This window comes from Eulemur rufifrons, chromosome 26 (assembly GCF_041146395.1).
Source record: "Eulemur rufifrons isolate Redbay chromosome 26, OSU_ERuf_1, whole genome shotgun sequence".
Lineage (NCBI taxonomy): Eukaryota > Metazoa > Chordata > Mammalia > Primates > Lemuridae > Eulemur > Eulemur rufifrons.
The window spans coordinates 749,672-771,411 of record NC_091008.1 but is presented as its reverse complement, the minus strand read 5'-3'; the positions used below and the strand labels follow the sequence as shown (position 1 = coordinate 771,411).

General features: G+C 49.2%; 1 protein-coding gene across 4 annotated transcripts in view; it reads right to left on the bottom strand.

Moving 5' to 3' along the window:
- PDE5A (phosphodiesterase 5A) overlaps window positions 1-21,740 on the bottom strand; it is a 90,797-nt gene continuing 69,057 nt past the window's right edge. For 2 of the 4 annotated variants that reach the window (XM_069459155.1, XM_069459156.1), the window contains exons 12-21: window positions 20,727-20,873; window positions 17,876-18,001; window positions 16,025-16,119; window positions 10,189-10,276; window positions 6,478-6,578; window positions 5,732-5,809; window positions 4,519-4,582; window positions 3,199-3,273; window positions 2,090-2,173; window positions 1-141 (exon numbers count right to left, since the gene is read on the bottom strand). In XM_069459155.1, coding sequence (XP_069315256.1) covers window positions 7-141; window positions 2,090-2,173; window positions 3,199-3,273; window positions 4,519-4,582; window positions 5,732-5,809; window positions 6,478-6,578; window positions 10,189-10,276; window positions 16,025-16,119; window positions 17,876-18,001; window positions 20,727-20,873 — 993 coding nt within the window. In that variant the 3' untranslated portion in view covers window positions 1-6. Of the gene's footprint in view, window positions 142-2,089; window positions 2,174-3,198; window positions 3,274-4,518; window positions 4,583-5,731; window positions 5,810-5,922; window positions 6,579-10,188; window positions 10,277-16,024; window positions 16,120-17,875; window positions 18,002-20,726; window positions 20,874-21,740 lie in introns of those variants that run through there. The other 2 variants (XM_069459157.1, XM_069459159.1) reach the window with 2 other exon arrangements.

Below are 21,740 nucleotides of genomic sequence, written 5' to 3'. Positions count from 1 at the left end.
TCCGGCTCAGCTCCGCGGCGCCTGGCCGCCCGCCCCGTTCAGCACCGTCTCCTGCTGCTCGGCCAGGGCCTGCCACTTGCGCCTGTTCTCCCTGCAGCCGTCCAGCAGCGGGACGCAGGCCGCGGACACCTGCGTCAGGGCCTGGGGACAGAAAAGGAAATCAACCAGAAGGAAGCCGGGAACTCGGCCGTCCCCTGCAGGCCCGCCACGCAGGGCCACCTCCCCGCTCCCTGCCCCAGCGGCACACAGACACGCACCGTTTGCTGATGCCTCTTATGCACTCAGACTCGGGTCCGAGCTGGGGGACGGGGCAGACACGTTCCCAAATCACATTCCTGAGCCAGGGACACAGAGCTGCGGGGAGCCCACTTTTAGGGGAAAGGAGACAGTTTGCGTCTGTGTGGTGCAGCTGGCTGTCCCCGAGTGCGAGCGCGTCAGAGCTGCCTAGTGTTTCAGTCTTTCCTATAGAATAGCTTTACACAATGTCCTTGAACGGGTTTTCATCCAAGATTATATGACAGATTAATTCCTAATCTGGTGGGGATCATTATTTACCAACTGTAGTGCCACAGATGTTTAGCTGTAACAATGTTCATTGCGGATTTCTTCCTAGTAGACAATCTCCCATGACAGGGTCAGGGATATTGTGTTACTATTTTGAAGCCATTTAAAACGTCACAGAAACACATCTGACACATAAATATGTATGTTACAATATATTATGGATTGCAAAATGCAATTTTTATTATGAAAAGTACCTGAAAATGTTGTAAAGCTTATACACTAATATGTTATCAGTACTTATCTCTGGGTAGTGGAATTGTAGGTGATTTTATCTTCCATTTTTACTTTTCAGTATTCTGTTTCTCTACGGTGAGGACATATTACTGCTGTACTACATAGTGGTACAAATGCATTATCAGTACCACACCGAGTTCCAGCAGAGACTCGAACAGGACGAATCCCTGCGTCTACACGCCGTGGAGGAGGAGGAAATCTACGTGGGTGAGCTCATCACTATGCCGATTGGACTCACAGGGATGGGGAAAAAAATCAGTCGTTAGTATTTTTAACTGAGGAACTCTTAACCCAGTAAGAAAAGACTGTGCTAAGCAAAGAACGAGAAGGTCCAGGGCGTCTGGAACCGGCTCTGAACGCACCTCTGAGGAGGGACTTGGAAACAAAGGCGTCAACAGGCAGGAGGCTGAGAAAAGCGGGAGGCAGTGGGGGAGGCTCAACACTGGGTGTTCTTTTTTCCTCTGTGTTTCTTTTGGGGTCTCCTGCCCTTTCCTCGGGAGCTACGGCTGCTTTAGTGAGAACGCTAGATGCAGGTCGCCTACTACCTACCTACCTGGTTAGCTGGGGCTGCACCTCACAGAATCGCTGACTGAACTGTGAGATGCCTGGATTAGAAAATCTGTAGACTCTTGACATTGTAAGGTAACTGCAAGATAAGTGTTCTTTACCCAAATAATTAAAACTTCAGTTTCCTGTTTAATCTTTTAGAGACAAAGACAGCCTCTTCTCTCTGTACGTGGGACATAAACATCTAAACTGGTAAATTGGATGTTTTGGGAAGAGTCTATTTAGCTAATAAAACAGCCCCCAAAAGCCAAGGCAACAGACCCATGGAAAGGGAGCCGGGCCCCCTCATTTCAATCATCGTGAAATTTTTCTTAATATTAAGGCCACATTATGATGAGAAAAAGTTGGATAATTACTTTTCCATATTTAGGCTAGGATTTAGACTTAAAATAGAATATGCTAATATACCGTATATGTAATATACCCCCTTGAGGGTGGCACTGGTGTGATTCTTCCTAGCACCTCCTCAATCAATTTGTTGGAGACGAGCCCGCAGTAGGCACACAATAAATACTAATACACTGAATGAATTAACATTTTGAGAAGCAGTAAGTATGTGTTCTTTGTTCAGTATAAATGTCATATTGATCAGTAAAAGAAATACTAACAATTTTATGTCTTGATTTAGAAGCAAAAAATATGCGCCTAGTATTAATCTCTTCAATTTACTTTGGTTTTTAATTCATCACAGTCCAAGTTGAGCCACTCTGTTTCGTACACGTACCTCGTACAGTTGCAAGCAGATGGCATCTATGAAGCCGACTTGCATACTTGGGATTTTGTTTTTCTTCTCCCTGTTCATTAAATCCTGCAAATACAAACACAGGCACAGAAATGTGCATTTGTTTAAAGAGCACAATGAAAGCTGGCTCTGAAAAGATCAATCAGTGGATTAGCTTAGGAAGGTCGGACAGCAACGATACCAAAAAGAAGAAAGCAGCTAATGCTTCATTTCTGGGAAAACTCATTCCAAAGACAGAAGTGGTTGGAGAAGAATCTTTTTCTCGTATGTGAGATCCACACTCTGTGTAGAAAGGCAGGATGTATCAGAAACCTTTAAATTCTATTTGCCTTTCAGCACAGCAGTCCTGGGAATTTATCCCAACACGAGGAGGACTGGCATGCGGAAGTTTAGCAACAGGGACGTCATCGCCCTGCTGTCTGCCACCGTGAACACCGCAGACACGGCTCCACCTAGGCAAGTGGCTCCGTCTCTTTCATGTCATTGTGATAAATAGCACACATGAGTGCTGTCAGGATGACAGTGGTTTATGATATTTAATGGAAAAAGCAAATTATAAAAGAGTGGTACAATATGACCCCAAGAGTCTTTTTTGTGTTTTTTTGCCTTGCTTTCCGTAATGAACATGTGTAAGTCATCTAATAAGAAAAAAGGTTTTTTTGTTTTTTGAGACAGAGTCTCGCTCTGTTGCCCGGGCTAGAGTGCTGTGGCGTCAGCCTCGCTCACAGCAACCTCAGACTCCTGGGCTCAAGTGATCCTCTTGCCTCAGCCTCCCAAGTAGCTGGGACTACAAGTGTGTACCACAATGCCTGGCTAATTATTTGATATTTTTTTTTTTTTTTTTTTAAGAACTGGGGTCTTGCTATGTTGCTCAGGCTGGTCTTGAACTCCTGGCCTCAAGCAGTTCTCCCACCTCAGCCTCCCAAAGTGCTGGCCTTACGGGTGTCAGCCATTGTGACCCGTCAGAAAAGAGTTTTAAAAACTAAAATGAGATATTGTGTTCCTAAGGATCTCAAAGAAGCATAAAAAGAGTTTACAATGAAAAAAAAAAAGCATTTGAATAATTCCTATCAACAAGGTTTCATACTTACAGTGGGTTCAATGTTGAGTTCTTTTCTCTCTCTGTCTCCTTGATCAAAAAATTCAGTTGCTACAAGTTCTGCTATCTGAAATAACAGATCGAGTTCTGACAATGAAAAGCATATCACTCTGTAAGAAGGCCTGCTATGAGCTACATACTTAGATTTCATAGATAAGGAAACAGGTCCAAAGGTGCAGTAACTTGCATGAGAATGACAGTATGGCTAAGGAGTATCAGCGTGACCCTCGGACACGAGCAGCCCGCGTCCAAAGCGTGTTCTCTCGACTATTACATCATACCTTCCCCACTTCTGTAAATCTCTCTCTCCTTGGTAGCTTCCAGCATTTTTCCTGTTTTATGTAAATAATTTTTTTCTTTGTTTACTTCCCCCCTGCAAACACCTGGTACGAGGGTTTCACGCAGAAGAACAAAAAGATAAATGACAAGACAGAACCCTCCTCTCCCATCCCCTGCACTATCTGGAAGTGGGCACAGCGTCCTGTTTACTGTGGCGCAGGAAGGTACGTAAGGGTCACGTGCATGTCCCCACCTGCGCCCGTCACTCTTCTGAGCCCTTATGGTCTCTGCAAAACATCGTGGCAGTTACTTACTTGGAGGGAGGGGGTTTCTCTGTAGCCTCCTGGCCACAGGCCCTCGTCAGATCCTTCCTGGCATCTCATAGCAACACTTCTCACATCTAGAAGCCCAGAAATGTCTGAGTTCTACTTGTTAATGCACATGTAGAGCCAAGGTGTAGCTCAGTAGGCCAACCATGAGAAAACCAACCCCTTCCAGGTTTCAAGCTTAGCAAAGGGATGCTAAAAACATTCCCAGAGTGACCTGAAGTACAGGCTGAGGATCCCTTATCCAAAATGCTTGGGACCAGAAGTATTTTGGATTTTTTTTTTCCAGATTTTATAATATTTGCATTATAGGTAATGGTTCAGTATCCCAAGTCTGAAAATCTGAAATGCTCCAATGAGCATTTCCTTTGAATGTCACGTCTGTGCACAAAAAGCTTTGCGTTTTGGAGCATTTCAGATCAGGAATACTCAGCCTGTAGTGCTAGAACTAAAGCTTATCAACAGCTAGGTTTTTGCTGTGTTCATATGGCTGCTTGCTTTCTTAATAAGTTTTACAAATATTAAATGCAAATGAGTCTTCGAAAAAGAAAAGCCTTTTTATGTCTAATTATCTGCTTTTAATACTACTTAAAAATTAGGGGGAAAAAGTTCCATAAATACTTTCTTCAGAAGTTACCTTTGTGAGTAAAGACTTTTCTGTATTTTGACTTTTTAATGATTACTTTTATTGTCACTGAGCGACATACCCGCTGTTGGATGGGCCAGGGTTTTGTGATTGCAGAGAGGTCGCAGGCTGTCATCAGCATGGCTCTGCACGGGGGAGGAAACCAAACTCCGGTTACTGTCACGTGAACACACACCCTCAGTAAGCAGTTAACAGGAACCAAGCTAAATCAAAACCCTCTCAATGATGGGAATGGCAGTTTATAAAGACCAAAGAAACAGAAACAGAATTTACATGGAAGCCTGACTTACACAGGGATGACAGAGGGTCATTGTTTTGGGCACCCTTTGAACTGTTGGAATTTGTACTCAAACCGCCTCATTTAGCTCCAGATTGGCACAAGGACAAATTATTAACCTCTGGGTAAAAACTTGCCTATTATTATTTTTGTCACCCTGGTATTTCCATTCTTGGTGACAGTATGATAAAAGCACATTGATTACTAACAATTAACCATTAAAGAATAACATTGATGTCCTTTTTCAGAAATTACAGTGGGTTATACTAATTCACTCAATACATGTGGTGACTTCTATGTGAAAATCCTTTGAATGACTGATCAGGTTTATCAATCTTTTTCCTTCATTCTTCTCATTCCTAGGTTATAGAAAAATCGGCCCATGTTTCTGTCTGGTACTTGCATGGTTTAATTCTCCACACTGAACTCCCTGCTCCAGCTGGAACTGAAGTATTGGAGCAGCCAGTTTTGTCTTTTCCCATGTGGCTACCCACGCATCTCCGTCTCTTCCCCAGTCACCTGAAACGCCATCTTTATTATATACTAAATATCCTACGCAATTCCAGATTGTCTGCCGTGTTCCGCTGGCCTGCCACCAACACCAAACTGTTTTAATTATACTTTATAGTATTTTTTCCATGTCTGGACCCCCCACCTCACTGCTCTGTCTTTTCAGGATTTTTTTCCAAGAGAAGTGAACATTTCGCAGTCACATCTTGCTCCCACAATCTTTAGGACTGCATTTCAACTCTTCCATTCTAAGGGAAAATGAAGAGGGGAACCCTAGAGCCTTGTGTGATACTCCACTACATTTTAAAGGCTGTTCTAGAACAAAGGAACGATTCATTCACTTGAGTTTGCAGATGCATTTCTTCTCAAGGAAATATTTACACTCCTAAGATCATCACATTATAGCCAATAATTATCATAAAAACTAACAGGGAAAAAATTAATTGGGTTACAAAACTCCGGCTTTAAGGATAGTAAACCTACTTACAAAAATAACTCCTTTTGGTGAGGATCTTCCAAATTGAATTGATTTTTTCTTATAAGTTCAAAAAATTCTCCTCGCCTCCTTGAAAATAAAAAAAAAATTTGTTAGTTACAATGAATCCTCAGGCTGTTATACCTTTGGTTTACAAAGAGTCATGGAGTGAATTTTTGGTAAAAACAAAACCAAACAAAAAAAACTCTAATTTTTCTTTCCATCTTAGAACTCAATATGAAAATCATCATTTAAAATTGCTTTTAGAAAGGCAGTTTAATCATGCAAATGTATACTCAGAAACACCACTCTAATGCATACTCTTATTTTAGAATCAGTAACTTCAAAGGTCTACATTAATACTCTTCTGCCGAAAATCAAATAAAAAGAAACACGAGTTACCTGTTGGCTTTCGGCACCCTAAGCAGGGAAGGGAGGAAAAGCTAATGCCTGATACAACCTTTGGACAGCCTGGTTTGGAATGATCTGGAGATGGCTGTCTGATCTGTGTTTGGCTTCAGAGACATAGCAACAGATAAAACAGCAGAACTAACTGCGTATTCTGTAATTTTTGGCAGTGAGTAAGCCAAAGGCATAGCTTTTCTGGCTCCCTGTAAGAACCTGCTCCACAGTCTGAGAAACGGCTCGGCCAGGACACTCATCCTTTAGGACTGGTCACTATGGATGTTAACAGTTTGAGACGATGCAAACATTAATACACTTCCAAGACCTGCTACTCACTATTTCTGAAAACTTACTTGATGTACAGCGCCAGGTCCGTGGCCAGAATGGCCTGCTTGACCATCCGCAGCGTGGCCTTGTACTCCGCGACGGACAGGCCGCTGAGGATCTGGTTGCCCTGTGTGACAAGAGAAACCAGCATTCGCGCTCCGCCCGGAGAAACGCCGACAGGAACGACATCTGGAGACAGGGCGACACGGCTTATGCCTCGTGCCCAGCTCCACGCTCACGACCGCGGGGGCCCCGCGTGCCAAATCCCACGCGGCAGTTCCCTGCTTTGTCCCCACCAAACTAGCTCCGTGACGTTACACCTGCCCACGCCGGCATGTTCCAACTCCTGCGCTCCTCAGGCCTCAGCCCAGACCTCGAATCTAACTAACAGCTGTTTGTACTTTCCCTTCTGGCAGATTCACTGCTGTGATCTGACAACAGCAAAACTTTGAACCATCAAAGCCGTCTTTGGATGCGGAGACTGGAGTTGCGAAATATTTAAACAATTGAGTATGACAAAGTCGCTCCTTTATGGCGTTTAAAACAAACCTAGTAACATTTCTGGTACAAATTTGTATAGTTTTAACTGAGTCAGTGATGGCAACAGCGTGTGTTCCTTAGGAATACCCTGACACAGACGGGTGGGGGGCGCCGGCCGCAGGAGAGCTCGCTGGCCGGTGGTGAAGGAACTCGCGGGCCGGAATGTCCGTGAGGAATATGTGAACGGTGGTGAAGCCACGTGCAAACCATTGAAAGCTCCACCACAGAACCATTGCTTATTTCTTGCCTGTAATGTAAGCACAGTGGCGCTCTAATCCTGAACTAAATAAAACGCACAGCCCGGGCACTCGGCATCTACTCAAAACAACGCCTGCAGGTTGAGTCCGATGTGCCGACTACGTCTCAGGGCCGAGAAAAAACCCGGAGGCTCAGGATGGGGCCCTGGAGGGGTCATGACGACAGGACCGCGGGGTGCCGGGCTGGGGCCAGAGCACACTGGTCAGATGGATCTAATTGATACCAAAAATCTGTAATCACAGCCGTAAACATTATTTTTAAATATTATTTTAGATTCTGGGCCAAACAGAAAACTATCCAGAAAATACCTTCTGATTCTTAAACAGAAAACAATTTCAGGTGGAAAATAAAATCTTTTGGTGCTATATTCTTATTTTTCATCCCCAAAGCCAAAGCTGTAATTTCATGTGTAATTGTTTACAAAGATAGAATAGATACATAGATCTTGTAAGTTGAGCCAGCCATATACACAACCAGATTCCTTATATGTTAAGTAATAATATATTATAGAGTAATAGTAACTATAATAGGAATACTGTTAGATATGCTTTTAAAGAAAAGGTGAGCATATTTTCTTTCTTTGGGAACCGACTTTGTAACAGGACATTGAAGTGAAAGTTTCGGCTGAAGCACACAGACAGCGAATTCCAAGTACAGATGTTCCCACTACAACATGACATACACATTCCTGAAAAAAATCTCAGTGCTAAAAACCCTACACTAAAAATAACACGGTTTATGGGAAAACCACTGTTAGGGCAGAACGCTCGGAACCTGTCAACTCTGTACCCAGAGCACAAACCAGACCGAGAGTGGCAACGTCTGGAGGTGAGCTGGCCCCCCCGGGCAGGTCGGGGTCCCCTGGGGCCGTCACAGAACAGGCAAGGGGGGGGTCTAGTCTGGGGGCCCCGAGAGGACGAGGCCGGAGCAGGATCGGCGGGACAGCGGGGCTCAGGTGGGCGCCGAGGACGAGTGACCCGCCAGAGCCTGCGGCGGTGCCAGCCGGGCAGGGGCCCCGGTGCACGTGGCCCCTCGTGCCACCCTCGGAGTGGAGCGGGAAGGGCCAAGCAGGCCAAGCAGGGGCTGTTTCTTGCTCAAGGTCAAAATTCAGCTCCCGCAGCGCTGGCACCTCCCACCCCAGAGAATTTATGTATGAAATGATACGACTTCTATATATCGACATGGGTCCCCTGCTTACCAAGTGCACACAAGCTAATTCGTTACTAAACAGTCCCATGTCATAGGCAACAGCTGGCACCACACCACGCCTAACTCCCAACTTGACCTGCACAAGGACCCCCCCCCATCAGGTGGCTGCCGTCCCCGTGTGGGTCCCCTGTGGGCGGAGCCAGTGGACTTGGGTCCATCCTGTCCAGAAAGTCCAGAAGGCGCGACTCGGGCCGACCGGCTAGCAGGGGGCCGCTGTGGGGCCCCCACAGTGAGGGGGCTTGGCGGGGACCATGCTGACACCCAGACGGAGGAGCTCGGATTAAACCGGGCACACAGCGAGACGCTTTACAGCAGTGCCTACCAGCCCGCCCAGAAGGTTCTGGGCTCCTCTTCCTACCTGTTCTCCCTCCCCGTTCTCCAAGTCCGAAGGGGGTTTGGGGGTGAAGAAGTTACTAGAAACACAAGGTGCGGACCGGGAGCAGCCGACGGTGTAGGAGGGGAGAAGGGGAAACCGTGAATCACAGGCAACGTCTGGACGTTGCCCAGGGCTGGACGCTGCGGCTACTGAACCGAGACGCGCACACCGCGTATTTGTACATCGGGCCCTGAAGCCACCTCGGGCTTCTGCTTATTAGAGAGTGGCCAGAAAAACGGGAATCCCTGACTTTCCTTCTAGGCCTCGGGAAGAACCACCCCCACTGGGCAGACTTAGAGACACGGCGATAAAACTCCCGCAGGATTCATTGCCGTACGTCGTGCTCCTTCAGGGTAACAGTGACAACGTTCATTTTTCTCTTATTATAAAGATAACACATGCATGTAACAGATAATGCGAATAATGAACAAACCAAAAAAAGAAAAGCGTCCATCATCTCCCTAGACCAACACAACCACGGTTAACGTTCCCGTGTGCAGAATTTTAATCCCACACGGTCACGTATGTGTAACCCCGCACAGCACACGCTTTCTCACGGCGATACATCCTCATTTAACCAAGCTGTTAAACAGCCTTATTTCTTAACAAAACAGTTTGTTAGTGATTAGAGGTTTTAATAGAAAGAGGAAAAGGTATTGCCTTGCAAAAGCAAACCCTTGAGCTATATAAACCACTTCATTTGATTAAAAAAAAAAAAAGTGGAGGCCAGGCGCGATGGCTCACAGCTGTCATCCCAGCACTCTGGGAGGCCGAGGCGGGAGGATCGCTCGAGGTCAGGAGTTCGAGACCAGCCTGAGCAAGAGCGAGACCCCCGTGTCTCTACTAAAAAATAGAAAGAAATTATCTGGCCAACTAAAATATATATAGAAAAAAATTAGCCAGGCATGGTGGCGCATGCCTGTAGTCCCAGCTACTGGGGAGGCTGAGGCAGGAGGATTGCTTAAGCCCAAAAGTTTGAGGTTGCTGTGAGCGAGGCTGACGCCACGGCACTCTAGCCCGGGTGACAGAGCAAGACTCTGTCTCAAAAAAAAAAAAAAAGAAAAAAAGTGGAATTAACTGAGAGCACAGAATGCCAGCTTTGTCGTTTCTAGTTCGGCACAGCCACACGGAGCCCCGTGACCGCATTTCCCTTATCAGGCTCCGTGCGGACGGTCTGGGTGTCCAGGGCAGTGAGGCCGTGAGCATCTCAGATGTTTGGCTGTGCCATCCTTACCCAAAAGGAGTAAAGTATGTTCCAGAATGTACGATGCTGGGAGCCAATCCAAAGCCTAACGATAAAACTGCCTGCATACGCCCACTGTAGATGCTCCACCGCAGGGACCCAGGTACTCACAGGGCTGTTGAGGATCATCAGGCACTGGTCGAAGTGGTGGTGCTCCATGATCGAGTGGCAGTACAGCTGGGCCAGCGGGTGCTCGCTCCTGGAAACAGTGTGTCGAAGGAAGAAAAGAATCAATTTCCTCAATGTGTCACTTCATCAGCTCATTCTTACTGGTTAACTAGTAAAGAGGCTACTTCGCAAAGTTAATCAAACTAACAATTTCCTCTCCTGCTACTGAGAAACAAGCGAGCTGATTTCTGGGAAATAGTTCCAAAGAGTCAAAATGCCTTCCAATACCAATGTCGCTGCGGCCGGCTCTAGGCATGAGCAAGTTCACTGGTTTTAATACTGATGAAAACAGTAGAAGTGAGGAATATGGACGAAGGACTAATTTCTATCAATGTGAAACAAAGTCTCTAAAATAATGGTACCAATAATACTTTTCAACTTCAAAACTGCAATTGATTTAAAATCGGAAACAAATTCACGTGCTGGCTTCTCCTCTGAAATAAGGCTCAGGCCGAAGGTCAGCTCGTTCATTTGTGCAAATGCAGAAAGGACCAACCGAGATGGACTTAACTGCGGTGTGAGTGACGGAGGCGAGGGAGAGAGGGGAGGGAGGGGAGGAAGGAAGGAGGGAGGGAGGGAGAGAAGGGAGGGAGGGGAGGAAGGGAGGGGGGAGGGAGGGAGAGAAGGGAGGGAGGGGAGGAAGGAAGGGAGGGGGAGGAAGGGAGGGGAGGGAGGAAGGGGGGAGGGAGGAAGGGAGGAGGGAGGGAGGGAGAGAGGGAAGGAAGGAAGGAAGGAAGAGAGGAGGAGGAGGCAGGAGGGAGAAGGTAGCTGAGTCGGAGAGTCCCCGTGTGGGACCCAGGCTGTTCCCGCAGACGATGTCCCGCTAGACAGACGTCCTCTCAACTGAACCTGGCAAAGCAGCAGGGACCCTCCGGCTGGGTGAAGAGAGGGGGAAGCGCGTCACACTCGGTTCATCGTATCTACGGGACAGTCACAAATCAAGCTCTGCAGCACAACAAGTGGAGCCTCCGCCCCATATTCCTCACGGCCCCCTTCGTACGCAGCTCTCAGGCACAGTTTTCACTATTTCTTTGAAAGAAAAAGTTTCCGAAAGCCTCTGTTCCTACAGCGTCTAGGAAAGGGGCTTAGGAACTGGAAGCCACTGCGTGACAGCGTGAGACGATACGATGGATTTGGTGTTCGTGCCGGTACGGGAACCGTTGCTCTACTTTGCGTCTGATTTGCTGGGCACAGAGAGGCTACTCCAGACTGAGGACGTGTGAGAGTGACAGAAGCTTGAGGGAAGACAGCAATAGCGCAGAGGGCGCAGAGGTGAGGAAAGGGCAATGTCACCTGTGCCCGTGGTTTAAACTATCGCCCTGTTGCTGGCCTGTGGCCGTCACTGTTGCCGTCACCTTTTCCAAATCCACTCCTGCCTGTCGTCCTTGTTCCTTCCGTATCTGCTGAGCCGAGCCACGGACCAGCTACTGTGCTCACCGTCAGAAAGCGGGAAGACCGTGAACGGAGTGACGTGAGCAGCTCCGTGAGGGAGGCTGAACTTTCTGGAAGCGAGGCTGGGTATGTGTGGAGACTGCTGGGAAGCTCCTAGTAACCTCAGTAGAAAAGGCTGGGACACAGGGGTGGCGGCCCACGGGAAGAGAAGTCGTCCCCCGAGAGCCGTCCGGGAGCTGGCGTGAATTCTGCCTGGGCGCGGGGTGCGGGGGATGCAGGAAAGGCAGGGACGGGCTGCTGTCCTCACTTAGGGACACGGGGAAGGGGAGACGCCTGCGGCCGGGGTGCAGGGGAGGGGACCAGCTGGTGTCGGGTCTGTGCATTTCGAGGTGCCCGAGATCTGCCCGAGGGATGTAAACGTCTGAGCTGAGGCCTGGGCTGGGGACGGATGTGGGTGCACTGAGGTGCAGACAGACAGCTGCCCCGGCCCTGGGGGCAGACGGCGACGGGAACGGGCCGGGAGAGACGGAGCCGGGGCCGGCCTGAGTCCCGTCCTGCACGCCGATCTCTGTCCCTGCAGCACCGTTTTCTGTCTCCCAGACTGGACACGCTCAAGTCACAGTTAAACGTCGTGACGGCCACCGTCCTCCCTCCCTTCACGGAGCGTAAAAGGAAAAGCCGCCCGTGTCCTGTCCCGAGCACGGGACGTTTGCTTCTATCGCTTAACCCTGACAAAAACCTGCGGGATGACAGGTCCTCGCGTTGTTCCGTCACGCGGGGAGGGAAGCAGAGGGGAGAGGGGCCAGGTGACTCGCCCAGGGTCACAGGGTGAGGAGTCGGGGTTCAAACCCAGGCGTGACCCGAGCCGGCCCTCGACGCCCACGAGCATCCCGGCCGCTGCATGGCGGGGCAAGGACTGGACAGACCGGCCAGATACGGTCCCCGGTGCCACGCGGTGAGGGACGTGTCGTGACCTGTGACCTGCTGCCGACCCCGAGGTCGCGACACCTGCCCTTCACCCACAGCTCTCCGGCCTCGCCGGGATCGTCTCCCTCCCGGACGGACGGACTCCGCCGGCGTGAGCCGCTCACACTGCCCTGGCTCTGTGCCGTGTCAGACCCCGCTGGCTGCAGCCACCGCGCCGGCCGCGACCCGGCCACTCCTGCCTCGGCCACAGAGCAGAGCAGACCGCAGCGCAGAATTTCTCCAGGACGAATTTCTAGCGGGGCTCTGTGGTCTCGATCTCTGCCCACTCCCCTTGCAGCTTCACTCCAGACTTGCTTCACAAACAATGTCTTTGCTGCAATGACGTCCTCACTCCTTGCTCCTCACGGTATCGAATCTCAAATGCGCCGCTTGGTTCTGCAGCCCTCCCTCGCAAGGGCCTTCAAGCTTCTCTGACACTCGCTGACCCTCTTACTTCCCACCCCTGGTCAGTGCGAACCTCGGACGCTGGTGGGGCCAGCATGACCGTCCCAGGAAAACGCCACCGCACGGTGTTCCCGGAACACCTGTGCCCTCTCTCCAGTCCTGCCCCTGTGTAAGGCCCAGGCTGAGCCCCGGTTCCTCCGTCAGCGGTGGAGACAGACGCACAACACCTGACCCTCGGGGGTCCTGACCCATCCCCCGTCGGCCCGACGCCTGCCGTCCACCCGGGGAGCCGCTCGGGACGTACCCCGCACTTTCCTGCAGGGACCGCCGTCGTGTCCTGGGGCTAGGACAGCTCCTCAGCGGCAGGAGTTGCATTTTACACGCTCCGGCTCGCTGCCCTCCGCAGCCCTGGCAACTGCCCATTACCCACCTGCCCAAAACACAGGACAATCGCACCACGTTACTTCATAAACACCGACCTGGAATCTGACCAAGGAAACACTTCTCCGACAGTCTCCGTACAGGGACCGCAGGCCTGACGCTCGCAATCTCTCTACGTGACCCACATGTTACAACTGTGACTTCTCTGGTGGATGCCTGCGCTTTAGCCGTTTTATTCCCATTACAGCCTATTTTTAAAATAATAATTCATCATCTGAGATCACGCTGTCCTGTATTCGCCCAGGGGGGAGAAGTGAGCATGAGCCATGAACCGTTCCCCCAAATATCCCAGCGGTTCACCCGTGGCACTGCCCGTACGGCAGCGTCCCCCTGAACACAGAGACTCTAACAGTCACATGGTGAACCAAGGGACAGCTTCCTGTTCAAGGACACCTCGCTTCAAAGTGACTTTCTGACAAGATGTCCAAGAACGAATGAGAGAAGCCGAGTTTCTACCTTTGTTACCACACGGGCACTTTTTTCTTTTTGATGTATTTTATTTCTATGCTTGCTTTTACTGTTTTGATTTTTTTTTTTTTGAGACAGTCTCGCTCTATTGTCCAGGCTAGAGTGCCGTGGCGTCAGCCTCGCTCACAGCAACCTCCGACTCCTGACCTCGAGCGATCCTCCTGCCTCGGCCTCCTGCCTCAGAGTGCTGGGATGACAGGCGTGAGCCACCGTGCCCGGCCTTGATTTTCTTTATATATTAGTTTGAATGTCTGCTGAGGGCTAGACACAGTATACCTTTCTAGAAGACAGCACTTTACATGGGAAAGTTTACAGCACTCTCCCTCTCCCAAGAGTCCCCAGGCTGAGAAAATCCTACTTTAAGTATCACTCATTTACCAGCAAGGAAAGAAAAAAAAAGAAACATCCCTGGAAAAATTCTTGGTTTCCTCTACTCAAACCACAGGGATGTAAGAAGAAATAAAAATCTCTGGAACTTCTCGAGCGTTTCTATTAAAGTTTCTACTCGCCTGGATTCTGCTTTGTGGTGTGTGTGAGAGCAACACTCTGCACTCCACGACTTTTTCCCAGGGTGCTTTTTTTCTGTCCCCTTCAAGAGAAGATGACGTTTCTCCAGATGTTTTTCGGGGGGTAATTATTTTTAAATAAACAAAGGAAAAAATAGCGGAGTGGGTTTTTTTTTGCCATGAAGCAGGACAATATAGCATCTAAGAGCAACGCATGCGCTAGCGATGCCGTGTCCAGTGACCCGCAAGCTGCCTGTGGTCCCTGGGTCGTGCCGACGAGCAAGGCCACACTAGTGACGTGTGGCTCTGACGTGTGGCTCGACTCTCCGTATCTTTTCACACGGATGTTTGCTTTCGTGATTACTCTCTGTAGCCCTGTGAGGCTTAGACCTATGATCACATGACAGAGCACCGGGACAAAGGACACGTGACCCCGTCAGTTCTGCAAACATGAGATTTTCAAGCAGCAGCCGGCAGACTGACACAGGCGCGAGCTTGCCGTCTTTTCCCACAAAGGTCAGCCGAGGACGTGGCGGTTGTATCACTACCATTCTTTGCACATGAAGTTTTCTGTTTACTTAGATAAAGAGAATGTGACTAGGGAGCTGTCTCAAATTCCCTCTAGAGACCAGACATCTGGAATTTCCTTACGAGATCTAGCCACTAACTGCATCACTCGCATACTTCAAAAAATGCTCATTAGTGAGAGACATTGCCGTTACAATGTAGGCTTTTCAACCAAATTGCTGAAAGAAGATAAAAATGGTACAGTGCCTCAAAAATCTGGTAAGTGATGTCACCTTTATCATCTCATTTGTCATCACAAATGCCACGCAAGCATGGCCCCTAGAGAGCCCGAAACCCTCGTCCTGAGGGCAGCGTCTCACGCGCAGAACCAGCGAACAGGCAGACTGAGGAGGTCGCATCTCCAGCGTCTGCTAAGATCTAACACTTAAATAGGCGCTGAGCGTTCCGCTCGGGAGGGATGTGTGTTGTTTATTAAAACCGACACCAACTGTGTGTGGCAGGTGTGCTCTTATCTCCATGATACAGAGGAGGAAATTAAGGCGCAGAGAAATTAACTCCCTGTCCAGGGCCACACAGAGACTGCGGCAAAGCTATGACTTGAGCCCAAGTTCGCCGCCGCTGTGCGATTCTGCCCCTGCCAGACCAAAAGCCGCCTTCCCCGAGCACTGACTACGCACATAGGGCCAAACGAAGTGCTTTTAAAATGCTATCTTTTCTCTTGCAAGGTAAAATTCCACCTTTCTAAACTAGACTTCATGGCTTTCTAAAGAAGCTCTTAAGCCGGGTGTTCATGCACTAAAGCGAAGCTCCCGATAATTGTCTCGGGAAATAAGATTCTCAACATGAGTATTTTCTGAGCTTTAGGGTTGAAACATCATCAACACAATATCAGACTTGCATTATTTTTTCCACCTCTCTTCAATATAACCAGAGTATGTTATGGGACCGTGACCAGTTGCGATTTTGCACCATCAAATTTTGTGGTGGCTTTTCTTAAAAAAAAAAAAAAGAAAAAAATACAGCCCTACAATTGAAAGGGAACATTTTGTCGTTTAGCTGGGAAATGGTCTTACCGCTGTATGTAAGAGTTGTTCACGCCGCGGTGATCCAGATCGTGGCTCAGTGCGGCGATCAGCAAGGCCAGTATCTCCAAGTTGGTCAGCTTGTTCTGCGGGGCCGGACACGCGGGGGGAGCAAGGAGAAAGACACAGCTTGGTGGAGGGCGTCACACTGCCCCTTGTCAGTCCTCTTTACAGCCACAAGGGAGTCGCCTACAGGCTGTCCTGCAGGAGCTGGTTGTACTTTGTCACTCAGAACGGGAAGAGCACAGATGCTCTGTATCAGCAGAAAAATGGAAATGCCTCCAAAAATTAATAATCTGTCCACCCGTAGTAAATATCACTAAATCGTAATTATCTTGATTATGAGAAATCATCATTAATAAACTTGGCACGATTGCTTTTTCTCTTAGTTCCCTGCGGATTCCGCTTTACCTTCTGCTACAGTGGCTGCATCCTTAAGGAATGTGAGCAAAACAAGAGAAAAAGATGACTCGGAACGAAAATCTGGCTTGAAAAAGCTGCGTCATGCATTCCCAAGCCAAAGGTAGGTTATGTTTTAGTATCTGCCATTTGTATTATCTTCAATACCGTCCCCCTTGTCAGTGGAAAAAACACCGGTAACACCAGCATCAGCTCTGTTCTGCTGGAAGTCTCAACACTCCAGGTTTTACCCCCCCCCCCCCACACACACACACACACGAAAATGATTGTATTGTCATTCCTCATAAAAAGCAAGGATAGTTTCCACGGTGATAATCCTTATGATCTTTCCAAACTCCAAAATAAGTTTACCCTGTTTTTTGACACAGGTTGAGCACCCCCTAATCGGAAAATCTGAAATCCAAAATGCTTCACAATCCAAAACTTTTTGAGGCCCGACATGGCACTCAAAGGAAACACTCATTGGAGCAGTTTGGGTTTTCAGGGTAGGGACCCTCAACCAGCTGAGTGTAATGCAAATGTCGCAAAAGCCAGAAGAATCCAAACTCCACGACACTTCTGGTCCCAAGCATTCTGGATAAGCGACACTCAACCTCCAGATGTTGGCCAGGGCAGAGAAAACCACTGTGGCGTTTCATATGGCTTCTTGGACAAAAATCACTTCTCGGAGATCTAGCCAGTTATAATTGTGCAGACTATGAAAGTTGAGACAGAGAATAACATTTTTGGGGTTCATTAAGAAGAAGAAGAGCAGGGAAGCTCTGAATGAAAAGCGGTTGCATGGTGGAGGCCTGGAATACTTGCCCAGGGTAACTAGTCGATTCCCACTGAAGTTAGAATCTAAGGACAGAGATATGGGTAAAATCTGGCCTGGAAAGGGACTTATGACTTGAACGTTTTCTGCATTGATCTTCCTTTTAAACAGTCTCTGGTCAATGTGTGTGAAACCAAAACTCTTTCTACAAAATCGTACTTGTAAAATGAAACGAGTGCTCCAGAGAAAATGCAACGGAAAACCCTGGGCTTATCTGTGAAGCCGAGATCAGGACTTGGGTGGTTTTTGTGGAATTCTGCTAAGGAGCAGGTTGAATCTGAACATGGAAATTGGGACACTTTCTCCTACTTTCCCTTAATAACGTAGTGTTTTCCTCTGAAGGAAACACTGATCGGCCCTAAGACTATTCAGGTGTGCCGTGAAGTTATTTTAAAAGTTTTGTAATATGCCACATATATTCCATATGGAAGAAAATTTTGCCATAGTAGTCCTTTTTAATTAACAAACTGTAACTTATGTAAGTGGCAGTACATATTATTTTCAATCATTAGCGTACATTAAAAAAAAAAAAACCTGAAAGCATATGCTGTCCATTTTACTACTGAGCAACAAAATGACTTAAATATAGGAACGGCTCTAAAAAGTACCTGAATTTCGCCTGCTTTGAGGGCAGCAAACATACACTGAGCTGTGTTGAAGGCGTGTCTCCAATTGTGATAGGCAACGTTCTTCCGGTAATTCTTCTTGACGCTTAAAATCCATCTGCAGAGGACCTTTAGGAAACAGAGCACAAGTCGTGACAACGATTGCTGGCGTTGATGACACCTTCGCCAGGTTCCAGGCACTGGACAAGCCATTCGCACCGAGTCTGGTGGGCGCTGGGAGGCAGGACTGTTTGGTCACTTCAGAGACAAGGAAACCGACACTCGGGAGTCACTTGCTAACCGTCACTCTGTGCTTGGGGAGGGGCCCACGTTTCAATGTGAGCAGCTGGACTGTGAGGCCACCCATATTACCCACCGTGCTGACTAAATTTGACTTCTTTATTTATTGATTGATTGATTGATCGAGACAGAGTCTCGCTCTGTTGCCCGGGCTAGAGCGTCGTGGCATCAGCCTCGCTCACAGCAACCTCCAACTCCTGGGCTCAAGCGATCCTCCTGCCTCAGCCTCCCTAGCAGCTGGGACTACAGGCATGCGCCACCATGCCCGGCTAATTTTTTCTGTTTTTAGTAGAGATGGGGTCTCGCTCTTGCTCAGGCTGGTCTCGAACTCCTGACCTCGAGCAATCCTCCCTCCTCGGCCTCCCAGAGTGCTGGGATTACAGGCGTGAGCCACCTCGCCAGGCCTAAATTAGATGTAAAATGCAAGACATCACCAAGAAAGGTATCTTTGGCATGGGTAGGGCACTGACTAGCTTTTTAAAAGCTATAATGTCCACATGTCATCAGTTGGGAGAGTCCAAAGAGCTAACAGGGACGGATTCACCTTTAGGAGCCGCCAGGGCAGCCTCTGCAAGTTCTTGCCACGCTGCCACTGTGTGTGTCCGAGGAGGCATTTAGTGCAAGGCCCTGAGGGGGCCAGTGACAAGGTACACAGCACAGGTCCAAGGACACACTGGAGCTGCAAGTCCTAACGCCACCATCAGATCTTTGTCCTTTCAAACTGTGCTTAAATAGGCAGAGCTACTGCTCGGTTATCAAGAAGTAATATAAGAAAATATAAATGCAAAATAAAGCCCTGCGATCCACATGGAAAGAAATGTACTTGAAAAGATGGGAGGAAGAAAAGACAGACTGTTGAGCAATTAATTCAGCTTCTCAGTGGCGTCTTAAATAAAATCTTCAGGGACTCACGGGCCCTAAGCATGGCTATTCTGTGCTTGTTAGCTTCAGAGTCTGCCTCTCTTCAAATGGGAATGATTTACTACACTTCTGGGGATTTGTAAAAATAACTACGTGCTTCTGCCGCACACATCACTGGGGATGCTTCACACACAAGCAGCACTGCCCTGGGGAACGGGAAAAGTACCAGGGACAAGAATGTGGCTTTGACGATATTCAAGGCAATACGATTGGCTACAGAACTAGGCCAAAAACAAGGTTTCCTCGGTGCTGGCGGAAGTTACTCCTGAAGGGTTTGGTGGGAAATCAGCGCTTTCACATCCTCCCTTTCCAGGCCTTTTGTTCCTGCTCTACGGCTCAGTTCACGGGAATCCCGATAACCGAGAGCCTGACGTCACGGAGGCTTCTGTGCTCCGAGTCATCAATTCTCTCTGCAGGAACAGAAGGGCGCTAAACGGCCAAGGCCTTCAAGGTACTTAAATTTCCAGACAGGAATTCTGTACAAGCAGACAGACATTCAACCGACCAGAAACAGTAACTTTACAGGCAAGATTACTGAATTTTTTTAATAATAGTCCTTGCTGTTCTTCCGTTTTTTGTTTTTTTTTGATGCTACACATATAGAGCCATTATAAACACAATAGAATTCCCTGATGTATCCAAACCGGCGTTGGAAGGCACTGATTTCGGTTTTGTTATTTTCTGAGAGATGAATAAGGGAAGCCACAGGGGTTAAAATCAGTTTTCACCTTGACCCCATCTGGGCGACCGACCCCCTTCCAATCGAGAGCCAAGAACTTTCCCTCCTTCCCTCCCTCGCCCCGGCCCCCCACTGTCCTCCAACCTCCGTAGTCGGAGTTCACTACTGCCCTGCCTGACATGCCTCAGTGACTCGCCGCTGTTTCCAGGATCAAATCCAAAGTCCTCTGCGTGGCCTGCAGGGTTCCGTGGAACTGCTGCCCGTCCTCTCCCGTCCCTCCCGCCACCGGCCCAGTCCCTCCTGTCATCCCAGGGGCACTTCCTCACTCTTCAGCCTGGTGCTTCATCCGTGGTGGGAGCCCAGTGAGTGTCTTTTTCGTAGCTGACAAATTTTCTTTAAAACCTCAGGTATACATTGGACAGCACTAGATTAACTGGTGACATGTGAAAATCTTGATTCCACGCCATGTACTGGCATTCAAAGCCAGTCCCCCCCCCACACGCACACACACACACAGACACGCATGCACGCACACACGTGTGCAGACACGTGTGCGTGCACACACAGACATGCACACAGAGACACACGTGTGCGCGCAGACATGCACACACATGCGTGCACACACACGCACACATGTGCACGCAGACACGCACACACACATGCACACAGAAACACATGCGTGCACGCACACACGTGCACGCACACACACATGCATGCACACAGAAACACATGCGTGCACACACACGCACACACGTGCACGCACAATGCATGCACACACACGCACACAGACGTGCACGCACACACACACAGATGCACACACGCATGCACACAGAAACACATGTGTGCACACACGCACACACGTGCACGCACAATGCATGCGCACACACACACACACACACACACGCACAGACATGTACACGCAGACCTCCCCCAGGGCCAGCTGTGCGTTCCCACCTCGTGCCTCATCTGGAAGTTCTGCACGAGGTCGAGGTCAGTGAACATGCGAATCGTGCACAGGGCCGTCTCCAGATCGGACAGTTCGAAGTCGCTGAAGCTGAAGTCGGTAATTCTGAGGGTCTGGGCGGATGGCACCACGGCAGCCTTGGGGAAGGGGGAGGAGAAAACGAAATAAAGCTGTTAATTAGAGCAGCGGCGATCCGCCAACTTTTCTTGCTTTGCTAGACGGAAATAGCACATTGTGTTTATTTTTTCTTTTTAATGGAAGGCTCTAGAAATCTTTCAGGACAGTAGCACCTTCCCCCACCTATCCCCTCCCACCGCCCCCGGTTTGTTTTTTTTTTTAAATAAACGGAGCCACGTGGCACGTGACTGCTGCGACCCGGGCAGGCAGAGGGGAGCCCAGTTCTCCCGCCCCGAGTTCGTGTCGGGAACAGGGACAAGTCCAGGGACCTGGCTCTTTCCTGTGTCCCCGGTTTCACTCATTCAACAGCCATTTGCTGAGTAATTAATCACTGTGGGCCACCCCAGCGCTCTGGGCCGGGAGTCAGCGGTGAGCGGGACGATGGCGGCAGTTTGCGGTTAATTCTCAGGACAACCCGTGACGCGGCCGCTGTCGCTCCGCGTTCCAGGCGCGGGAACCGGATCAGAGAGGCTCGTCTCCCGCCCGCAGCAGCCCAGCGGGTCGGGGACGGCGCGCGGCCACCAGCGCAGGCGCGGTGTCCCGCTCCCGCCCTGGGGACTTGTCCTCGGCCCCCCTGGTCCCCCACGCCGGCCACGGAGCCGCTGGGCGCCCGCGAACGCACGTGGGGACCCCGACTCGCTGGGACTCGGGTGACCCCCGGGACGCGGGCTTTGTTCGTCAGAGAACGACGGGGTTTTTAATGAACGTCCTTGGTTTTGTAATCGTTCGATTGCCGCGAACGCTGGTACTGAGTATTTTTAAAAAATTTGTTCTACCGTTGAAAAACTGGGAGAATTTAACAACAACAACAACAACAACAAAGGATT